The 23,220-nt window shown below is 51.5% G+C and overlaps 1 protein-coding gene across 1 annotated transcript in view; it reads left to right on the top strand.

The window, feature by feature from the left end:
• Positions 1–9,497: 9,497 nt before the first annotated feature.
• The window catches only part of TUBGCP3 (tubulin gamma complex component 3), a 66,530-nt gene continuing 52,807 nt past the window's right edge, over positions 9,498–23,220 (top strand). The window contains exons 1-6 of the mRNA XM_077754009.1: positions 9,498–9,588; positions 11,718–11,825; positions 15,548–15,615; positions 20,257–20,334; positions 20,854–21,245; positions 22,678–22,850. Of these exons, the coding sequence (XP_077610135.1) occupies positions 9,498–9,588; positions 11,718–11,825; positions 15,548–15,615; positions 20,257–20,334; positions 20,854–21,245; positions 22,678–22,850 (910 nt within the window). The remainder of the gene's footprint in view (positions 9,589–11,717; positions 11,826–15,547; positions 15,616–20,256; positions 20,335–20,853; positions 21,246–22,677; positions 22,851–23,220) is intronic.

Here is a 23,220-nt window from a genome sequence, read left to right as displayed (position 1 = left end):
AGGAGGTGCCTGCCAGGCTTCTGGAGGCTGCTGGGAGCCAGCCCTCACGCGTCCTACCAGGAAGCGCACACCAGAGGGTCTGTCCGGAGCTGAGGGGAGGGGAGTACAACCAGGTGACAATTCCGGGAGGCAAGACACGTGAACACTGCCCCAGGGTGGGTTCCTTCAGCACAGCATCGGGGACCTGCCTTTAGGGAGTCTAACGTTACGGCTTAAACACTCAAAGTAGAATTCTGCCAGTTACAGAATTTTGCCAAAAGATACTTTTGCCAAAAAGTATGTAAGTTCCCCAGATTAGTCAGGTGGCTTTTCCCTGTCTTGTCCTTCGTGGCACCAGAGGCACCCATGGCCTGTTGGTCATGTTGTGTTCGAAGAAGTTCTGTGGAGGTCGATGCGAAGCTCTCACGTGGCATCCAGCCTGAAGCTCATGGCCGCTGCTCATCCCTGCGCAGCCAGGCGTTGCCAGCCTGAGGCGCCTGAGGGGAGACGGTGACGTTTGTCCTTCCCTCTTCCTTCACCCCCCACTGCTAATTCTAACTCCCTGGACTGGAGTCAGGACAGAGGGATCAGGGCAAAGGTCGAACATCTTGGGGTTAGCTCCACACGCGGCCACACCCTCTGTCAGGTTGGCCCCGGTGGCCATCGACGCCATCTCTGTGTGGGCATCTGACACCGATCGTCTGTGAGGCTCACGTGACTTTCCTCCAGGCTTCCAGCGGGGCCTTGGCTCTGCGGTGCCTGCGCAGCAGGTCCTGATGTCTGGAACGGCCTCGGGACCCAAGCCCCCTCCTCCGCCACGGCCAACTGATCAGCTGTGGAGGGACCTACAGGGTGGGAGTGAGCGCCGTAGAATGAGCCACGTCTGCTGGGCCACGTCTACCGATCCCGAGGTAGCATCCGGCTCCCATTTTCCGTGGCTTTCTTTAAAATGTAGGGTCTTCGGTGTTGTACCCGAGTTGCCAATCCTTGGGACACCCCTGTTACGTGCCCACCTCACTGCGTTAGTTACTGTATTTCCATCTTCACGTTGGAAAAGCAAAGGCACCTCCAGGGAAATTTCAGCAAAGGGAGGCGACAGGACACACTGGCAGTGTCCACTCTGCTGGGCTGTGCCTTGTCTACCCTCCTTCCCTCGCTGTACCTCGCCCGGTCTTGGGGCTGTGATGTTGCTGTCACGACCGTGGCTGGGGCTCTGTTGCCCCAGAAACCCGGCATGCGTAGCGGACCGCTGGGAGGGAGGAGAGCCAGCGTCATCCGCCACCATCTGACAGTGCAGCTCCGTTCTGGGCGTGAGGTCCTGGCTCCCAGTCGCCTCTCTCGGACACCTGCTTTGCCTCTGTCCTGGGGCTCCTCTGGTTTTCCTGTTCCCAGAATTCACGTGGTACAAGGGGAGTATTAACTGCACGGCCCGGCATGTAGGCTCGTTTAGGGCCTGGCCCTCCTTCGGGACACCTCATTCCGGCGTCATCAGCAGCAGAAGTCTCAGGGGGTCCCATCTGTAAGGCCGCTGCTTTCCTCCAGCCTGGGAAGGAAGGGGTGGAGTTTTCTCTTGTGCTAGGCTCACTTGATTGTTCTGTGATTCTGCGGTATAGTGCAGGCCTCTGGGGATATAAGGTCTTTTCACGTTAATTCCAGATTCTTGGGAAGGAAACACAGCGGTTTGGAGCGGAGTAAGTGCTGCCCTTGTCTCATGGGCCGCCGTCGGGAAACGCACAGCTCCTGGCCTCCAGCATCTCACGTCTTCGACCAGTTGGTGTGTGGACTGGCTCCCTTGTTCTCGGGTGGGGCATCGTCAGTGCCCACAGCCTCCCCCGCACTCATGAGCAGGCGTCCAGATGCCTTGTGTTGGCCTGCTGACCTGCCTTGTTCTTTCCAGGCCTTTCCCTCTCAGTCTTCATCCGCCTTGGTCTTCAGATGACCGGTGTCCTGGGATGGGTTGAGGGGCGGGGGGCTGGGGTTCCGGTCGGTGAATACACACATGCTATCTGTGTAAACCTAGAAAGTGTGGCGGGTGCCAATGTCAACCAAATGTCGAAAATCATAAAACCTTGCACTCCTTTAAACAGACTTCTTTNTCGGAGCCTGGAGCCTGTTTTGGATTCTGTGTCTCCCTCTCTCTGCCCCTCCCCCGCTCGCATTCATGCTCTTTCTCTCTCTCTCAAGAACAAATAAACATTAACATTTTTTTAAAATTACGGATTATAAAGATGCTATTGAGCACAGAGCGAACAGCGGCCTTCCTGACCTCAGGGGTGTTGGGGGACCTGTGCCACAGGTCCCTCTGTCAGGGACTGTGGGCGGGACGTGTGCCGGGGACTGTGGGGGGTTCTCCATCCGACCCAGCGCGGGGACCCTGGGGTCTGAGCCGCCGGAGCAGTTGGTGCCGGAACCCNNNNGCCGCGGTTTTCTTCCAAGGGCTGAGGGTCGGAGTTGATGCGAAGCCGTTCCTTCCCAGAGAGGGTGCCCCGCGGAGGCCCTTACCGGGCCCGGCCCTGCAGGGCGTAGAGCCGTTATGTGGCCGCGGGGTTTCACAGGCGGGCGCGGTTTGCCCTCTCGGTGTTTGCTCTGGCGGGAGGGGAGGGGGTTGCGCGGCGTCCACCCTGGAGGGACTTGCCGGGTGACCGAGGACGCGGGGCTGCCGCCGCCTTAGGCGCCGTGCGGCGGACGAGAAGTTGGGCGGTTCTTGCTGCAAGCCTTTAAACCAAATTACTTGAAAATTTTTATGACCGATTTTCGACCTTTCCTGATTCATGACAATTAGGGACCCACTTTATTTGTTTTTAAATTAATATTTATTTAGACAGAGAGACAGAGTGTGAATGGGAGAAGGGCAGAGAGAGGGGGAGACACAGGGCCTGCAACAGGCTCCAGGCTCTGAGCTGTCAGCACAGAGCCCGACGCGGGGCTCGAACCCACGGACCACGGAACACTACCTGAGCCCGAAGTCGGACGCTTAGCCGACTAAGCCGCCCAGGCGCCCCGGTACCTGTTTTGTTTGATGTTCTGTGATAACCGCAGGGGTAAAGATGGATGTTTCCTGGTCGGTCTGTTAAATGACACCAACCTCACACAGTTCTTGTTTCGTTTTGTAAGGTGTAAGCCTGTCCCTGGGCCCCACGCGCACGGTGCTGGGTCTGGTGGGAGGCGGCGCACGGCCGGTCCTTCCCCGGGTGGGCGCTGCGCTCTCGCGGAGGAGAGGGGGTGACAGGCAGGCGTAGGCCGGGGAAGGGAGGGGCTGGCAGTGTGAGGGAAGAAGCGAGACAAAGCCTCTGTGGAGCTGTTTCGGTGGATTGCAGTGAGAGGGGCGCTGGGAGCACCCGGAGGGGGCTCCGGGGAGACGGGACAGGTGCAGGGGTCGCGGGCCTCGCTGGTTGTCTTCCGGTTGTGTCCCACTCCCCGAACGCGTACCTCAAGCCGAGCTGCCCTTCTGCTTCCGGGTTCCTGACCCGAGGAGAAGCCGGAGGGTCGAGACGGCGGTGTCCACTCACTCGCTCTGACGTGGGCAGTGTCTTGACGCAGGTCCTCAGTTTTCCTGCCACCATCACCGCACCGTTGTCCGTCCTCCTCGCCACACCTGGACTTTGCAGGCCACTCGTTGTGAGGTGGCGTGATGTTTCTCGATTAAAAAAATTTCTCTTTTTTAAAATTTGAGGCTCCTTTTGATGGACTGTTTCGCCCCTTCCAGGAGATGAAGGCACTTCAGCAGAGTCCTGTGTCTTCCTGGCTCTCTTCAGAAGTGTGTTTAAATACAAGAGTAAATATGTTCTCTGTGAGATCCTCAGAGGATCCTCTCTGAACAAAATGGATCATAAAATCCATTAAAGATACTCCCTTTGCTCTGTTCTGGACAGCGAGGATTGCCAAGCAGTTATAATCCCAAATATATGCTACACTTTACTGAAGAATTTACAAGTATTTGATATCTTGCCTTGTTCTGATTTATTCTACCTTACTGATCAAAAGAGCAATATTCATTGCTGCCTTTACAGTGTTTGACATTAAAAAAAAGTCTTTTCATTGGTAGGTATTTTATCTGATAACTAAGAAGAACATTTGATTAATTCTTTTCCAAATGTCATGTTACAAACAGTTGGCCTTGTATCATTGTAATAATGCTTTTCCAATGGTACGATATTGAGGAATAATTGATATTTGTTACTTTTTTTTCCTAAAGTAAGCTCTACGCTGATGTGGGGCTTGAACTCAATGACTCTGAGATCAAGAGTCACATGCTTTACCGATGAGCCAGCCAGGCACCCCAATACTTGTTACTTTTATTTATTTAGTTTTAAAAATATTTTTAACCTGTATTCATTTTTGAGCAAGACAGAGCGTGAGCAGAGAAGGGGTAGAGAGAGAGGGAGACACAGAATCGCGGGGCTCGAACTCATGGACTGTGAGATCATGACCTGAGCTGAAGTTGGATGCTTAACTGACTGGGCCACCTGGGCACCCCTGGTGCTTGATAGGTTTATAAAGTTAGTATAATCATCATTTCTCACCTTTTCCAGCCTGCAAATTTGCTTCAACACATACTACCAGCCAGTGTGTTCTAAATGTTTCAGAAGCAAGCTTCCTTTTTTTTTTTTTTTAATATTTTATTTATTTTTGAGAGAGAGATACAGCATGAGCAGAGGAGGGTCAGAGAGAGAGGGAGACACAGAATCCAAAGACAGGCTCCAGGCTCTGAGCTGTCAGCACAGACCCAGACGCAGGGCTCGAACCCACAAACCGTGAGATCATTCATTACCTGAGCCAAAGTCGGATGCTTAACTGACTAAGCCACCCAGGCGCCCCAGAAGCAAGCTTCCTTTTCATACATTGTAATCCTTTCTCTAACCAGGATTCTAACGAGCACAGTAGGATTTATTGGGTGAGCACTTGGGCACAGATGCTTAGGTGTGGCTCCAGTACCGTGTGCACTGAAGTGAGATGACTGCCTCCTCCCGTGACAGCTCTCTGAGTGCTCCCCCAGCCCCGGTGCAGAGGGGCGGGGTGCTGACAGATGAACGTGGTATTGCTCTTGGTGTCATGAGTTTTCAAAGCTGTGAAGAGCCCTTGATGAAGTTCCAAATAAGTATATTATGGTCTTCCCTTCATTATATACTTGGGAAAATCAACGTATATTAAATATATGTTAAAACTTAAAATAAGTGTATGTTGAAATGTGCACTAAATGTTTACTGACATTGAAATTCCGGTGTTTTAGGCTTCATTGGAAAGTTGTGCTTAGTGGACTTGTTATTTTAAAATGATTTAAAATTTATTGTTTTTAATTTTTTAAAAAATTTATTTCTGAGAGAGAGAGAAAAAGAGCATGAACAGGTGAGGGTCAGAGAGAGAGGGAGACACAGAATCTGAAGCAGCTTCAGGCTCTGAGCTGTCAGAGGGCTCGAACCCACAAACCGTGAGGTCATGACCTGAGCCAAAGTCCGACGCTCAACTGACTGAACCACCCAGGCGCCCCAAAATGATTTAAAATTTAAAAATGATCTTGGTTTAAATTTCTAATCAGTAAATATTGACATAATCTACATAAATAAATCCTTTCAGGGATCCTCAGTGTTGAGAGGAAGGGGCCCCGAGACTGACAAGGTTGAGAGCCCCAAGTCTGGATCGTCATGTCTTGCTTTGTTTTTGTTTCGGAGCCTGCCTTCCATTGCGGGAGCTGCGCGCTGGGTGCGGCCACACAAGAACCTGATTCCACGGTTGCTGTGGGTGGGACCGGTGGTGTGGCAGTGGCCCAAGGGGCAGACCTTTTACGGTGGCTAAGCCTTCGCACCTTGTCGCTGTGAATGGTCTACGTGTGACACCTCGGAATTGATCTCACGGGTGCTGTCTGCAGACAGGGTGATTCTGCAGGAGCGTGTGGGCGCGTGGTGTCTGAAGCGCTAGCGTAGGGTCATTGTGGCCTGCGTCTGGAGGCACGAAGACTGCAGGTTTAGGGGCTCCCTCTGTGAGCACGTGTGGTTTGGCTGATGTGCTGTCTTGTCCTGTAGGACAGCGGCCTAGTGTGCCCGGGGCCTTCCAAACCACGCCCCTCTGCGCCGCTCACTTTCCAAGTCGGAGAGCACGCCGCCCAGGCAGGGCGCGGCTGCATGTTTGGGATTCACTCATTTCTGCGCATCTTTATGTTCGGTTTCTTCTACCCAAGTGCTCGTGTAACCCTTGTGGGGTCTAAAGGTACTGTCATTTGAAAACTCTTGGGCCCACATCTGAGTGCTCTTTGGGGTCTTCATGTTGAGATTGAGGTCATGCAGTTCTGCCGCCTCTCTTGTCCTGAGCGTGAACCTCCTCCGTGCTGCAGCCGGGGGTCCTTTCTAGAGGGTACATTTGATCACGCCGGGTGGAGAGCGTTTGTTTCCTATGTGTGACCTGCAGGGCGAAGACCAAGTTACCCTGCTGAAAAGTTAAAAGCCAGGTGCTTTGAGTTGTGGTTTTAATGGCTGTGGTAGACATATCTTGCATCGAAATGACATTTTCAGATTAATAATAATAAAAATAGCTAACGTTTTTCAAGAACTTTCTCTTCCATACTCTGCATACGCTGTGGGTTGGTGTATTTAACTCCCAATGTTGCCAGACGGTTGGAGTGCTTCTCATTTACCTCACTTTGTAGATGAGGACACGCACGTGGAGAGGGCAGGTAGTTTGCTCGCTGTCACCAAGCTGCCCAATTGCAGGGCTAGGATTGGAACCCAGATCTCCAGTTCCGGAGCCTGATGCCTTGAATCAATTCCTTCTTGCTCTTCCATGTGGAATCTGGCAGCGTCTCCGTGCTGAGTGCGGGCAGCCCCGCACTGGCCTCCCGCCTCTGCCCTCCCCTGCCCGTTCTAAGCATGGCACGCCCGTGGGGTGTGTGCGCGCCGGGCAGCGTGTCCTTGACCTCACTGGTCCCTGCTGCTTCTGAGGGAGATACTTTCAGAGGCTGCGCAGACGAGCACTGCCTTCCCTTTGGGCCCCTGGTACCCAGAGCGGATTGGACGGGAGGACGTAACACATTCCTCTGGTGCTTGCCGGTGAAGTCGGTGCAGCACTCTAATGGCGCATCCTGGCCCTGGCCGATCGTCAGAGACCCGCAGCCTGGACCTCCTCGCCTGGGACTCCGGATGGAACAGCTTGGATTTTAGAAACAGTGACACTGGCGTCCTTGAGGGACCGCGTACACACTGGCCCTTGAATCCCCTCATGTCCTTTCTCGTGGCGGGTTCCTGCCTGTCAGAGGGCTGCTTCCTCAGAGAAGCCTTCCCTGACCAGCCTGTGTCTGAGGCCCTCCGTGTTTGCCGGCACGGCATCCTGCTCGATTTCTTACGAGCTCTTACCACAGACCCATCGCCTGTGGAGTTACCTGCCTCGTGTTTCGTGTTCTCACTGAGCCGCATGGTCAACCACTGTTTTCTGTCCCCTCTTAGGGCCCGTGGTATTTGGCGTATAGCAGGTGCTTGGGAATTCGTCTTTGAATTACTGATTGAGCTTAGTTGTACTGTAGAAATGGAGTAATATTTTGGGAGTGTTAAACTAGAAATTTGTAGTCGATGTTGTTTGATGGTTAGATTTCACTGAACAAAGAATAGTCGTCACTGTGAATTTAATAGTCCATATTCTATGCATCTGCCTGTGAAACTTAGGCAGATTTCATTTAACATTAGCAGACGTATTTCTCGAATCTTTTCTATCAGCAGGAAAGAAAGGCTGCACACTTGGTTGGCAGCGAGGGAAGCTGGAGGTTGGCGATGCGGCAGTGAAATGCCGTATGTACCGCGGGCGCAGAGCATAGAGACCGTGTTTCTGGTGTCGAGGAGTTTTGAATTTTTGTTGGAAAAATCCAGAGTTTATGAATCTTTTGGAGTGGAGATGTTTGTCCCAGGTACTTGAGTATGTTAATTATTTTTTGTAGAACTCAGGATGGTGGTACTCTAAAAATATTTTCTCAACTAGAACAGTTTTACATGCACCCTTGCAGGTGAGATATTTTCAATGCCACTTNAAAAAAAAATAAAATTAATGTTTACTACTTAGGACATTTTAAAGGCGTGGGAAAGTATAAAGAAGAAAATGAAAACTACTCCCAATCCTAGGACTCCACAAAAACACTTCAAATTACTTCTCTCTGCTTTTCCCTGCCCTGCCTTGTTCACGTTCTGGGCACACCCTGTGGCCGTGTGGTGGTGTTCCAGGAAGACTCTGTGCTCTGTGTGGTGTTCGGGTGTGCTTGAGCCAGAGGGCGGTCTGAGGGGGTGACATTTCCACAGAGAACCGAGTGAAGTGATGGGGTGAGGCTGGTGTGTGGCCAGTGCAGCTGGGAGGGGAGAGGCGGGACACGGTGCTGGTAACGTGGCCTCAGACCGGGTCGGGCAGCCGTGCTCTTGCGTTAGGATTGATTCTGGGTGTGATGGGAGGGTTCAAGCAGAGCGATGATGTTATTTATGTTTTGAAAAGATCACTCTCGCTGCCGCGTGGCTAATGTACTCGAAGGGACAAGAGCAGACACAGGGTGACCGGCTACCTAGGACCCTTTTGCAGGTGGATGGAGCCCCGTAATGGGCGTATGGGGGGCACACCGTTAGCAGTGGATCCAGGAGGATTTGCTGACCTGGATGAGTGCTCAAGAGCCTCATCTCCTAAATCATCAATCAGATACGGAAAGTTTGAAGGGATTTTCCTTCTGTCCACTTTAAAAGCGTTCATTCCTTCACCACTGATGAGAATCTGATGTTAAACTGATTTATTCCTTTGAAGTTCCATCTAGCAGCTGGTAGGATTTTCTCTTTATCTTTTATGTTTTGAAATTCCACTCTATGTAAGTTTTCTGTGGTTCTGAGACTTTGTGTAGGTGTGAGACTCAGAGTTTTTCCGGATTCACACTTGGCGATCCATCAATTTGAGGACTAATTATGGGAAAGGTTTGCCATTCTTCCTCGTGAATTCTATCTTGTGTTTGTTGTATTGTTGCATTTATTTACCTCTGACTGGCTCCGGCTGCTATCGGCCTGGTTTTTAAATAGTAGTGTCACTGAAGTTGACAGCGGTTTCCCCTGTGCTGCCATGTTGCCCTGGCAGCCACCCTCTGTCCTGGATCACTCTGGGCGCCTTCTTCAGGAGAGCACGGAAATGGATCGGGTGCTCTGGAGACTGGCCGCGTTCACTCTGCTAGTGGTCTGTGTGTGGGCAGGTGACCCCATGTCGCTGCAGAGCGACGCCCCTCTAACGGACGCCCCATGGCTCCTCGTCCCAGGTCCTGGGCGCTGGCGGTCATGGGGAGTCCTGGGGGCTGCAGCCACAAACGTTCACGTAGAGGTTTATGTCACTGTAAGTTTGGTTTCTCTGGATTAGATACAAATGGGTTTGCTAGGCCACATGGGAAGTGTGTGCTCAGCTTTTAAAGAAACTGCCAGAATGTTTTCCAGCGCGCCCGTGCCGGGTTCATGCCCACCGGCCAGTGGACGGGACGCCCGGCCTGGTGCTGGCCGTCTGTCTCCTTCAGTTCGGGCAGCTGAATGAAGGCGTCTCATCATCGTCTTGACTTGTGCTTCCCCGATGACTATGTCGTGAAGCATCTTGTCTGTTTCTGTGCCGGTCACCTTTGTGGTGAGTTGTCTGCTTAACACTTTTACGTATGTTTTTACTGGATTGTTTTCTCCCCCTTATTGAGTTTTCAGAGCGCTCTCTCTGTAATCTGGATTCAAGTTCTTTCTTGTGTTCTGCAAATATTTCCTCAGTATTTTCATTCTCTTAACAGTGTTCTTTGCGGAGCAAAAGTTTAATTTTGGATGAAGTCCCGTTTATCACATTTCTTATTTTTATTTTTTTTATAATTTTTTAAATGTTTTATTTATTTCAGAGAGAGAGAGAGAGACTGTGTGAACAGGGGAGGGTCAGAGAGAGAGGGAGACACAGAATCCAAAACAGCCTCCAGGCTCTGAGCTGCCAGTCAGCACAGAGCCCGATGTGGGGCCTGAACCCGCGAACCGTGAGATCATTACCTGAGCTGAAGTCGGATGCTTAACCGATTGAGCCACCCAGGCACCCCTATCACATTAAAAAAAAAATTTTTTTTTAAAGTAATTTCTACACCCAGTGTGGGGCTTGAACCCACAACCCAGAAATTTAGAGTCACACGCACCGCTGATGGAGCCAGCCGGGGCCGCCCAGAATTTGTTTTCTTACATGAGAACTCTTTGTGTAAGAGTCACAAACGTCTCTTCTGTTGTATTTTCCCCTAAGATTGTTGTACATTTATGTTTTACACTTACTGTGACGTATTCGAGTTAATTTTTGTATGTTGTATAGGGTGAGATTCGTGTTTGAGTTTACCAAAGAGACTATTTCCCCCCCACATTTAAGTTGCTTTATTCTTTTTTTTTTTCTTTTTAAGTACGCTTCATGCCAGGTGTAGAGCCCAACGCAGGGCTTGAACTCACGACTCTGAGATGTTAACGGTTTTGCCTGGTGTAGGTTGGGGTGTGCCCTCCAGGGTGGTTGTGCGTCACTGGGAAGGTAGGGTGGTGTTGTGTTTACTAGTGTTCCCCGTATAGGAATTGTCACTCCTGGTGTCTGGGAAGGGGGGATGGCCTCCTTAAGTTCAGTCTGCTGGTTAGTTTTTTTTTTTTTTTAAGTTTGTTTATTTTGAGAGAGAGAGCACACATGTGTACACACATGCACTAGCAGGGGAGGGGCCGAGAGAGAGGGAGAGAAGAGAGAGAATCCCAAGCAGGCTCTGCACTGTCAGTGCAGAGCCCAATGCAGGGCTTGAACTCACGAACCGAGAGGTCATGACCTGAGCTGAAATCAAGTCGGATGCTGTGCTGATTGCGCCCCCCAGTCTGCTACTTTTCCTTTGCTGTGCTGGCCGTGCCAGCCAAACCTGTGCGAGTCCCCCGGGTGAGGCAGTCAGTCTGGGAGACGGGAAGGGGGAGAGTCCCCGGGAGCCCTTGTTCAGCCAGACTTCGAGCTGGGCCTCTTCTGCTTCAGTTCATTCACATCTTCCGAGGAATGGAGCGCCCACCTCTCCGGAGCCTCCCTGGGCTTCTGCAGAGGGAGCTGTGTTTCTTCTTGGGGTTTGTGTTGTACCTTCCCCCCAGACTCCCCAGGCAGACATTGAATGTCAAGTTTCACTGCCCTGAACGTGTTCCCACAGTCGATTTGCCTCCCAGCTTTTCATATTGGCTGACTTCTGTTTTCTTTGTCCTTGTGGCTTTCTGCTTTTGTTAAAAAAGCAAACCACATACTTCCTTCTCAATTTAGTGGGCTTGTTGAAGGGAGTGGAGGCAGACACCTGGGTTTCAGCCATCATCTGTATTGGAGGTACGCGGCCTGTTAAATTAGTTGCCCACTTGGTTTTCTGCATTTGTTGACATCAGCCTTAGAGTTTCTCGGACGTTCTCTTGAACGGGCTACTTCTCACGCACCGTATTCCGGCTGTGACTCTCCCTGCTCTGTTTTTTATGATTATTGGCTCAGCTCATAGTCTGTCTGGGGTTCTTCAGACTTTCTGGCCTGTTGCTGTCTCCCTTTCTTGTTTCTTGGACCTCTTATTATGTTCATTTATTCATTCATTTGCTTTGGTTTCTGAATAGCTTCTCTGTCCTCTCAGTTAAAACCTTGGGAAGCTGGGAGGTAGATATATGTGCCCAGTCCACCGTCTTCGGCCTGAAGCGTGAGCTGGTTGGAACGTGGCCTGATTGGCAATAATTTGCATCCTCTGATTTTCCTTTCAGCCGATGTAGCCCAGCAGTTCCAGTATGCCGTGCGGGTTATCGGCAGCAACTTTGCTCCAACCGTTGAAAGAGATGAATTTCTCGTAGCCGAAAAAATCAAGAAAGAACGTACGTATTTTTCTTCAGTGTTATCAGGTGTTGGATTCTGAAACTTGTATATATGCATATGTGTATCTGTACGCATACACGCATGCAGTTCCCAAGCACAGTGCGATAAGTACTAGCACATATGTGTAAAACCACATGTTAGAAATATGCACAACTTCATTCTGTTTTTTATTAGAAGGTAGTGTGAGGGGATTGAGTATTTATTTATTAATGTTTAGTTTAGAAAGAGAGAGACAGAGCGAGCAAGGGAAGGGTAGAGAGAGAGGGAAACACAGAATCTGAAGCAGGATCCAGGCTCTGAGCACTCAGCACAGAGCCCAATGCGGGGCTCGAACCCACGAACCATGAGATCATGACCTGAGCCAAGGTCAGATGCCTAACTGACTGAGCCCCCAGGTGCCCCAAGGATTGTTTTAAATACTGCAGGTCAGAGTAGTTTGAGAGGGTGAGGAAGATAGAGGGGCTTCGTATAGTGTCTTGCATATCCTGGGATTTGCAGTATTTAACATTGTGCACCTGAGACCAGATGTTCTAGAACATTCTTAGCAACAGAGAGCCCAGCATCACTTCTAGCGGTTGTCAGCCTCCAGACCTCTACCTTAGAACCATCTGGGTGAACATTTCACTTGGGGCACATCATCACCTCAGGGAAGGAAGCTCCCCTGTGTTAGCACTGGGGTGCCAGTGCGCTCTCTGCGGGAGGTGGGGCTTCGCTGCCCTCTGAGCTGCCAACTGTGCGAGGGAGGGAGGCTGGGACACGGGGACCGGTGTGTGAAGATTTTTCATGTGACCCTGGAGGGTGGTTTTCTCCAGAGACCAGTTCCCGGCCCCTCACAGTTCTCTGGGCTCCGCTGCTAGGGAGCGGGGCATAGTGGTCTCCCCACTGGGGCCGGGCCGTCCACTGCCCAGACGAGGCGGGCTTGGGCTGACTCCGGACTGTGCTGGCAAACCGGTAGCCACGCCTTCTAGGATTTCCATTCCTCAGGCACGGGCACCCCCCAGCTGTTGCTCTGTTCACTGGGTTTGGCCAGGGGTCTGCGGACCACACCTCTGAGTCTTGGACCTGGCGGTCCTCGCCCCTGCACGCGTGGGCTCCGCGAGCGGTCAGGTCTGAAGCAGCCATCCGCTGCCGTAGCTCAGACCCGGGTGGTATGTAGCGTGAGGTGTTATTTAAGGGAGGGGGCAGGAGCGGAGTATTTATCCTGCTAGCGACCTCTAAAAACTTACTTTTATTTACCTTTCTTGTCTACACAACTGAACATAAGAGCACTACTCTTTGAACCCTGATGACTGTTAAGTACACTGTAGGTTATTTTCACGTTTCAGACTTCAGATTATTTTACAGTTTGGACCTTTAGTGACCCCTCCTGACTACCGGGTCTGTGCCAGCGGAACGTCCCCTTTGTGGACGTACTTTTCAGGGCCTCCTGGTGAGCACGTCACACATACGTGTGGTAATTGAAAAACCTGCCTAGACACATCGCTGCGGGACTGGCGGTGGTGGTGTTGGAGTGGGTGCGGCGAGGACGCCCTGGGATTTCTGTAAGAAGGAAGCTATAACCATCACGGTTTGGTTTTCCCCTGTGCATCCTCTGTGGTTCTGAGCAAGGACCTCTGCCGTATCTCGCACAGTGTGCCTCTCTGCCCGTTACCACCAGGTGCCCGCCACGCCTCTCGGACACCCACCCTGGGCCCCAGCTCGGGGCCCCGCTGTGGGGAGAGTGTCACCCTCCCTGGGCCCCAGCTCGGGGCCCCGCTGTGGGGAGAGCGCCACCCTCCCTGGGCCCCAGCTCTGGGTGGCCCTGCTGTGGGGAGAGGATTCCTGATGTTCTTTTCATGTAATAGGTCACCACTGACTTCTCGTATTTCACTAATTCTTAGATACAATTTTTACATTTTAACGCGTTTGAAATTTGATTACAGTTTTTGGTAGGTGTGTTGAGTTGGGGCAATTCTGGCCTCTGGAACAACACAGAACAGTTACCCATTTTGTCTGGCTCAGTTAGAATACAGAATGCTAATGTGTTTTGCATTGAAACGAATTGTAAAACTTCTGGCGTGGAAAAACTTAACACCTTTTGGTTTCTTAATTTTTCATGTTGGTCAGTGGGGTACATTGTAACTAAAGATTTGTTTTCCAAACTATTAGATAAAACACCATTTTTTGGGTTTATTTTTATTTGTGTTATTTACCGTTTTATTGTCCTCTGGTTATTTTGTATCTGTGCATTAGTGTCAGTCTCATGTCCTTCTGTAGAAAGACCATCTCTTAATTTTTTTTTTTAATCTGAGAGCTAGAGCGCAAGAGAGCACACGTTCTGGGAGAGGGGCAGAGGGAGAGAACCCTAAGCAGGCTCCATGCCCAGCGTGGAGTCAGATGCGAGGCTCGAGCCCACAACCCTGGGACCATGACCTGAGCTGAAGTCCAGAGTCAGATGCTGAACTGATTGAGCCCCCCCAGACCCCCAGAGCATTTCTGACTTAATTTAATGATTGTATTTATTTGAGTATTTTTATGTTTAAAAAGGAAGCAAATTATATTATTGGATATTAGTTACATTGGTTTAGTTTAATGCATTTTGTAACAATACATTTAAAAAACTTTTAAATTTATTTTAGAGAGCACGTGCACCCACTCAGGGTGGGGGGAGGGGAGGAGAGAGAATCTCAAGCAGTGCAGAGCCCGACGGGGTGTCTCGATCTCGCAGCCCTGGGATCGTGACCTGAGCTGAAGTCAAGTTGGATGCTCAACCAGCTGAGCCCCCCAGGCGCCCTGTATCAGGACATTTTAGAGATGGCTTTACCTTTGTGCACAGCAGACCTGGCAGTGCAGGTGTGATTGGGATGGTGTAACCTCTGATGTGTGGTTCTTATGAACAGAACGTGATACCAGGACCCTTTCCAGCCATACATGTGGAAAAGTTTTGGCCGTCAAACCAGTTACTGTCTTTCTGCAAAACAGTTTAGAGCTAAGCGATGAACTTGGCTGTTGGGATTTTAAGAAGTCCTCCTGGGTGATTCCTTGGCGACTGGAGAAGCTGTTAGCTACATCTTGAAAGTGGTGCCTTTCCTGCAGCGGCGGGTCTGGTGGGGTTCCTGTGAGGCCGTGTGCGCACCTGGCGCGTGCAGGGCTGTGGGTGCGGGCGAAGGTGGTCCTCTCCTTCGGGGCCCAGGTCCAATGTGGAGCCTCATCCTCCACGGAACTGGTCCTGGACTTTGCACCTGGTACTGTGGCTTCCAGGGAACTGGTGGGTGTGGCCACAGGCATTTGCTGTGTGTGTTAACAAAAATGCTTTTAAGTGTGGTTTTAGGTCAGGCTGTCGTTTTTGATTATCGCCCTTTGAATTGACCGTTCACAAGGTATTTTACTTTATGTCTCTCCTTCCAGTAGCCACTGACTAGTTAACCTGGTGGTAGTGTGCCCCCTGGGGTTGCGTGTCCATGTGTGTAGATAGGATCTAAAAGGTCCATCATTTCTACTGCTTAGGCTGACTTTCTCCTAGGCTCTGATTCCAGCCTCATGTTGTCTGCTTTTTACACATGTCAGAGGGATGAAAGGAATTGGCCAGATTCATAGAGCTGAAATGTTGCTCGTAATTCTGGTCCTCAAGCTCAGGGTTCTTTTCAGACTTCGGTTACCTGTGACCGTGGGTGAAATCGTGTCATGGAAGGAATTTCGGTGTAGGTGATTAACATGCTCATTTTCTTTTCTGACTTTTCAGTTATTCGGCAAAGAAGAGAAGCGGACGCTGCGTTGTTTTCAGAGCTCCACAGAAAGCTCCACTCACAGGTAGCGTGCGCCCCATTCCTTGGGAGGCCGTCAGGCTGCTGTGGGGCTTGGGAGCTGTTTACGTGGTATCACATTGAGTGATGGATTTTAATGGAAAATTGTGTATTGTGTTTGCTCTTTAAGAGATTTTCAAGATTAAAAGTAAGTTTGGGCGGGATTTGATGTGAAATTGCTGATAAAGTTGAGGGAACTTTTAAGTGTGGCTTTAGGTCAGGGATCAACACTGCACTGGGAGAGGGATCAGCACTGGGCTCCCCTCAGCTTCTGTCATGGAGGCTCTACCCCATTCCGGCGAGGGCCACCTTTGGGAGTCCTGCCTTGGACGCGTGTGAGGGCAGCCGCTCGTCGTCTCCATCACGCTGTTGTTCGTCAGGCCTCGCTGGTGCTGGTGTAGTCAGTGACCTGAAAGAAATTCTGATTTTGGACATTTTGTGCTTGGATGTTGATAACTTGGCTGCAAGTAGTTTTCTGACCTGTTAGTTTTGTAGAAGACTCTGGCCTTCGGGACACCAGCGCGTTCGCTGAATTAGAGAGTGAGAGCTTCATTCACCGTCCCCTCCTGCCATAGAGAAGACGTGAAATCCGAAGTTTCCTGCTTTGTTCATCCAGGAACTGGGTTAGCGTTACGGCGAGAAAAATCACTGAGTTGGGCCTAAGGCTACTAGTAATTCAGCTCTTACCTCTTTCATGTTTTTCTTTCTTTCTTTCTTTCTTTCTTTCTTTCTTTCTTTCTTTCTTTTTCTTTCTTTTTCTTTCTTTCTTTCTTTCTTTCTTTCTTTCTTTCTTTCTTTCTTTCTCTTTCTCTCTTTCTTTCTCTCTCTCTCTCTCTCCCTCTCCCTTCCTCCCTTCCCTTCCCTTCCCTTCCCTTCCCTTCCCTTTCTTTCCTTTCTTTCCTTTCTTTCCTTTCTTTCAACTTACGCTTAGTCCTGAACAGAGGTAAAGCGGAGCCGGCTTCCCAGGCTCGCCCCCAGATCGGCGTGGCCCGGCCAGCGGCTGACGCAGGATGAAGGGTATGAGGACGCGATAGAGCAGCCCTCGTAGTAAACAGCTTAGGGACATACATACATGTGGATTAACCGCCAGCCCATCTGTGTGCTAAATCGTCCAGTCCCCGGTTTTGGTGTTCTGTCCTCCCTCCTCACTGGGGGCCCTTCTTGGCAGTGCGTGCCATGCGAGGCCTGGGCAGGGGGTCGGAGGCGCGGTTTGGGCAGGATCGCGAGGGATGTGGGGCGGTGTGATGTCGGGGAAGGGGTCCCGGTGGTCCTGGGCCCGTCTGCAGTGTGGTTGACTGAGCTGTGGACCGAGGGGGAGGAGGATGGCTGGCCGGGGTAGGGTGGCGCCTGCCTCGTGGAGGGCACCGTGACAGGGCAGGCAGTGAGGGTGTGGCGTGGGCGCCGTGGAGCGTCACAGGGGAGGTGAACCTTGGCGGCAGGGTACGGGCGCTGGGAGAAGGTAGGTGTCACCCACACTAGCTAGTAACTGCCTCACAGGCCTGCTTGTTTGTGTGTTCTTCCAGCTCTTACGGGGCCCTGGGGTGCGTTCGGATGTTTAGAATTCCATGTGTGTACGTTTAAAGTCTTGAGTCTGAAATCAAGGTCCTTAGATTTCAGAATCTGAGATAACGAGGTCAGAAGTGGTTAGGAAGCATTTAAAGGTCTGTGGTGCCGGAGTTGTTCTGCCTGCCCGCCCCAGCGGGTCTCGGCTCGGGATGGCCCACGGGTGCGGGCTGCGGCTCTGCCACTCGCTCGCTCTCTGGCTTCGGGCTGTCTTCACCCAGAACTGACGAGCTGGGAGGGGAGTGAGACCAGGCTGCTCCCCTCCTGACAGGCAGCGGGTTTGGTAGTAGCTCAGCTGTGCTGCTGGGCCATACGGACCATCCCCCAGCCCGCGCCCTGTGCCCCTGCCCGGCCCGTGCCCTGGCCGTCTCCTCCCCGGTCCCTCAAGCCTCCATCCTGGCCATGGTCCCTGTCCATCACACCTCGGCACAGTCCCTCCGTCAGGCCCATCCTGCGTGTTTACATACCTGTTCTTTCGTTAAAAATAACCACTGCCTTCTCCTTTATTTTTTTTTTTGTTTTTTTTTTAAATTTTTTTAATGTTTTATTTATTTCTAGGAGAGAGAGAGGGAGACACAGACTCTGAAATAGGCTCCAGGCTCTGAGCTGGCAGTCAGCACAGAGCCCGACGCGGGGCTCGAACCCACGAACCGCGAGATCATGACCTAAGCGAAAGTCGGACGCTTAACCGACTAAGCCACCCAGGCGCCCCAACTGCCTTCTCCTTTAAAAATGCTGTGTGCTGATTGCTTTTGGTGCATGATTTAGTTTGGATTTGGAATTCTCTCTGCTCTCCACCCCATATATTGTCCTTATTTTTCTAAAGCAAGAATTGAAGATCTAACCCAAGACTCGCTGTGCAGAGGGACCTTCCACTGCCTACTGGGCATCTATACGCAGACGCTCCTCGGGAAGCTCCCAGAAGGCCTTGCAACCTGGCATCCTCAGAACTGAAAGGAGCATTTTCCCTTTTCCTGTTCTCATACTCCGGGCGTCTGTTCACACACACCCACGCACACCCACGCTCTTCCCCACTTTCCTTTCTGGTGAACGATGGCATTGTTCATCTAGAGCCAAAAGCTGGACACCTGGATGTCACATAGCCTCCACCTCTCTCCCCGAATCCTCCCCGTCCCCATGCCTCACCGGGTGTTCTCAGGCACGCCCCTGTCCTGGCCGCTTTGGAGCCGGGTGCACCGCGGTGGGCGTCCCAGCACATGGCGTTGTGCTTTCGGTAGGGGAGTTAGGTGTTCACTTTCGCTTCTGCCATTTGCAGAGCGAAGAGAACAAAGCCCGCGTCCCAGAGTGGTTGCCAGGACCGCAGGAGGCGGCGTTGGGGGGTGTCCCATGTGGGCCTCCTTTCCGGGGCGGCGCCGGGAGCTCCTCGCTCTCTGACCCTTTAGGGAGACGGGAGGCAGGTGGACGGGCGTCAGCCCTTGGTCCTGTGCCTGAGGGGTCTGCTAGCCCTGGGAGCCCGGGACCTGCTCCCAGGGGACTGCAAAGGTGCCCTGGGTGGGTCCTCGGTCACCGAATGCCTGCTGGCCCTTTGCCTTTTCCTCCCAAGTGACTGTGTCTCCTTTCGAGTCTTCTGCAGTCCGGCCTCCTGGGTCTGTCAGCAGGTGCACTCACACCTTCAAGGGCTCCCTGCGCTCAGGGCTCTTGGTCCGACACGAGAGCCCTCTGATCTGATGCTTCATCCCGTTTTCAGTTCCTCCTCGGGCCCGGCTGCGGCCAGCTTCACCTGCAGCCCACCCTTCTCGGAGACCCCGTCCTCTCCGGGGGTCCTTCCACAAGCCTGGGCCTCTTGAATGACCCTCCTCTCTCTGAAATGGCGCGTAACCCACCAAAGCGTATTTGCTCATTTGTCTGTGTGCCACCAGGCTGAGGACTCTTTCTTACCCTGTCGCTCTTCTGGGGAGTTTATTGTTTTTGGAAAATTGTGTGTAATTCAATTTCTTTAAGTTAGATCATAACTTAAATACCTGAGATAAGCTTTTTCTTTAAAAAAAACTTTCAAGGAATATTCCATATAATGAAGACCTTGTGTAAAGTAAGTAACCATCCCATAATTTGTTTCGTAAATAAACTCATTTCTGCACATTAGCACGTGCATCCCAGAGGCGAGGTCTCTGGATAGAGCAGAAATGCTCTGGCGATTGGGGGTCACGGTGTTGAGGGTGGGCTCGGTTACGGCTGTGAGTCAGGGCGGAGCAGGAGGCAGCTGGAAGTTAATGAGGTTCGTGTCACGATTCCTGCAAACTAGGGGCGAGGCGGGTGTGCAGCTTGCTGAGGCTTCACATCGTGTGCATCATGGTTTCTCTCTTTTTCTTTAATAGTCTATTTTATGGCCCAAATGGGACTTTGGTGAAGGAGGACAAAAGCATTCGCCTGTTTTAGGGTGGCATTTGTCTTAAAAATCACGGTTTAGAAAGTCGGTTATTCTAAGAATTACTTAAGGGGATACTATTATTTGGGAAGAGGGTGGTTTAAAAACGGGTTCTCAGTGGGGACTTTGGAGTTAGTTTTCAAGGGGTTAAATTATCCAAGGGTAATGACCTCTCGAGAGTAGGATTTGTAGCTGTGTGCCGGGTGTGTGCCGGGTGTGTGAATGGGTGTGTNTGCTGGGTGTGTGTGTGCCGGGTGTGTGAATGGGTGTGTGTGTGCGGGTGTGTGAATGGGTGTGTGCCGGGTGTGTGAATGGGTGTGTGCCGGGTGTGTGCTGGGTGTGTGCCGGGTGTGTGCCGGGTGTGTGACGAGTGGCATTAGTTGCAATACCTGAAAAATGAACAAATTTAGATAACACTTTTATCATGGGAATTGATTTATTTTTGTGTGTTTTTCATTGATTAACTTCTATATACCAAGTACAGTCCTACATTTTATTTTGTTCTATTTTATTTTATCTTACTATTGTCTTTAATTTACACCCAAATGGTTAACACGTGGTACGATAATGATTCCGGGAGGAGAACTGAGTGACTCATCACATACAACACGAGTTGGAAATAAAGATAATTTAGGAGAAAAGTAGATAAAACTGGGGAATAGTACAGAGTTATTCTATTAATGTTTTCTTTTTAAACAGGGAGTTTTGAAGAATAAATGGTCAATTCTCTACCTCTTGCTCAGCCTCAGTGAGGACCCGCGCAAGCAGCCGAACAAGGTGAGAGAGAGAGGCCGTCCCCGCAGCCCGGCGCCTTGCGCGGCGCACCTAGGTCTTGTCGGCGCGGCTGTGCTGAGCTGTGGCCGCAGTCGGCTTCCGGACCTGAGAGAATAATGAGAAAAAAATAGCTTGTCTGGTTGCTTTTGTTCTCTTTCTTCCTGTGGTCAGTGCACTGCTTCTCCTTCAGATGTTTCCCAGAGTTACCTTATTGCGTCACGTACGACAGTGCCCCAGGGGCGCCTGGGGGGCTCAGTCGGGAACGCGTCAGACTCCTGACACGGCTCAGGTCGTGATCTCACCGTCCGAGAGTCCGAGCCTCGCGTCCTCCGCACTGACAGCACGGAGCCTGCCCGGGATGCTCTGTGTCCCTCCCTCTGCTCTCGCCTGCTCGCTTGCTCACTCTCAGATAAACTTAGAGTACAAGATCAACTGCGAAAGAGCTAAAATCTGAGTGTAAATTATCTGTGTTGATTTAGGAAGCGTTCGGTGATTTTATATTTTCCGCGCACTCGTTTTCAGGTGTCTGGCTACGCCGCGCTGTTCGCCCAGGCGCTACCGAGGGACGCGCACTCCACCCCCTACTACTACGCCCGGCCCCAGACGCTGCCCCTCAACTANCGCGCCACGCGTGTTCGCGGCGCCGTGGCTGCTGTGCTCTCCCCTGGGGCTTCACTCTTCCCCAGGCTGTTTCACGCGGGGCTCCTTCCGCGCCAGCCGTGGTTGCCTGTGGTGACCTGGGGCCGGCCCTTTCCCGGTACGGCGAGTGCACGGGAGCGGCGGCCCTCGTTCAGAGCGGGACAGGACGGCCTTGCATTTGGCGGTAGCTCACTCCCTTGCTGTGCCGCACGCTTACCTCTCGGTGACTGCCGTCCTGTTTCCTGTCCCGTTCACTTTATTAAATTATTTAAAAGGTAAGTAAACCAAAATAAAGCCGTCTTGTCCTCAAGTGCTACGATCTTCCTCAAACTGAGAATGGCGGCGCCTGGTGGCTCACGGGTCAAGAGGAGGGGCTCCAGGAGCCCGCGGATAGCGGCCGTCAGCCCTCAGGTTTCCGGGAGGCGCAGAGGTTGTGGCTGAGGGCAGAGCAGCAGCCGGCACAGTAGTGGACTCGGAAATTTGCTTCTTTGTCTCTTTACGTATTTCTGCACATAGTTCGTTCCTGGAAATCGCGTGAAAGCAGACTGTCAAAAGGGGGTATTTTTCCAGAACACTGACTGGAGAGATTTACAGTCCCACGTGTTCCACGGGACTGTCACACTGTAATAGACGATTGTGTGACTTAAATACCCTCACGTTCAAGTGCACCACTCACGGGTTCTAAGAGGAGTGCGGCGTCCTGGAAAGACCGTGAGACACAGTCTACGGATTTAATCTCTGACTTGTATTCGGGCCGAAAGAGCAAACTAAATAGTCTTGGTCATTTTTACCTTAGAATTTGGAAAAAAGCCCCCAAAAACAAAAGCACTGTATAGAGAACTTTGAACTGAAATGGCCCCTTAGAATTTTTTCTCTGAAATTTAGGACTTTATTGAAAGTCGTGGTTTAACATGTTGTTGATGACTTTTTCCCATGGAAATAGAAGAAAGGGAGGGCTGTTTCCAGGTGTCTCTTTCCTGTCTTGCCTACGGGTGGTGGCAGACGGCCCAGCAGAGTCGCTATAGCGCTGAAGTTGCGCTCTGCCCCTTGGGAGCAGCGGCGCCCTGAGATTTTCATTCTCGTGTCCGCAGCCCCAGGAAGTGGCATTGTGTCACACTTGTCCAAACGCACGTCCTGAGAACCAGCTGTTGGAAGACTCGCCCTGACATGCTCTCCACATTATCACCAGCGGTCTTGACCTTTGTGCTCTTGCCTCGGGCTTTATGTTCATGTATGTGTGAAATTAATTGCAAATTATAATACTGCTTTTGTGTGGAGCGCTGTGAAGGCTGGGACACAGGCGAGGATGTGGAAGAGCACAGGCCTCCAGGGTGAACGCCTGTGCCCGACAAGGGCCGAGTGAACGAAAGGTGTTGAGATTGAAGTTAAAATTAGTCATGAATTTCAAAGTGGTTGTAGATAGGTGATGTGCGATATGTACTTGTTAAGAAAAGTCAAGTCGATTTTGATCTCTAGGCTGAGAAATCTGTGGGAGGTGCCAGTGAGAGCCTGAATGCCAGCCTCACCGTCCTGAGGGGCCTTGGACCGGGTGGCTGATGGACTCGGGTAGGGCGAAGTCATCCACCAAGCCAGCTTTCTAGCATGTAACTCAAGATGGGAACTTCAGGGAAACTTCGAGCTGTGTGCTGTGTTTCAGGTGAGCAGCCTGAGTGTTTGGAGGTAGGAAACGCTCTTTCCTTCTTTTAGACAGCCTCACCACACGCCTGGAGTCGGGGACTGTCTTCGGCAGCAGCTGGGGTCGCGTCTTGCGTGGACTTTAACTGCAAACCAGCCTTCTTCACAAGCCACTACCTCAAAAGGTCTCCCAAACACTGTCTCTCGCAACGTGACGAGACCAAGGAGGGAAGGGGACGCAGGTGGTGAGTAAGGGCCGATCCTGGCTAGGTTTTCTTTGCACACCTGGATTTTGTGCTTCCTGGGTTTGAAACTACTGTCAGGGCCCTGCTTACAACCGTTAGGGCTTGCTTGTTCTCATGATGAAAGCTTCAGAATCCTTGGTAAGGGCCTTGGCGCGTCCAGCAGGCCTAGGACGTTGGAGAAATGCACCAAAGATGTATTTGAAGGTTGAACGGACACCTCGCTGAGACTTTTACAGCTCCGCTAGATCCCAAAAGGTTTGCGTTTCTTTCCTGAGAGCCCTCTGAATGGCAGTGTTTCCAACACACACGTCCAAGAATAGAGGCCTGGGCTCTGTTGTTGGCCCGTAGTCTGCGGGTTCTGACACCCACC

This window comes from Crocuta crocuta, unplaced genomic scaffold (assembly GCF_008692635.1).
Source record: "Crocuta crocuta isolate KB4526 unplaced genomic scaffold, BGI_CrCroc_1.0 scaffold31, whole genome shotgun sequence".
NCBI classification, from domain to species: domain Eukaryota; kingdom Metazoa; phylum Chordata; class Mammalia; order Carnivora; family Hyaenidae; genus Crocuta; species Crocuta crocuta.
The sequence above is the reverse complement of the archived record's forward strand: the minus strand, read 5'-3'. Positions and strand labels throughout refer to the sequence as shown.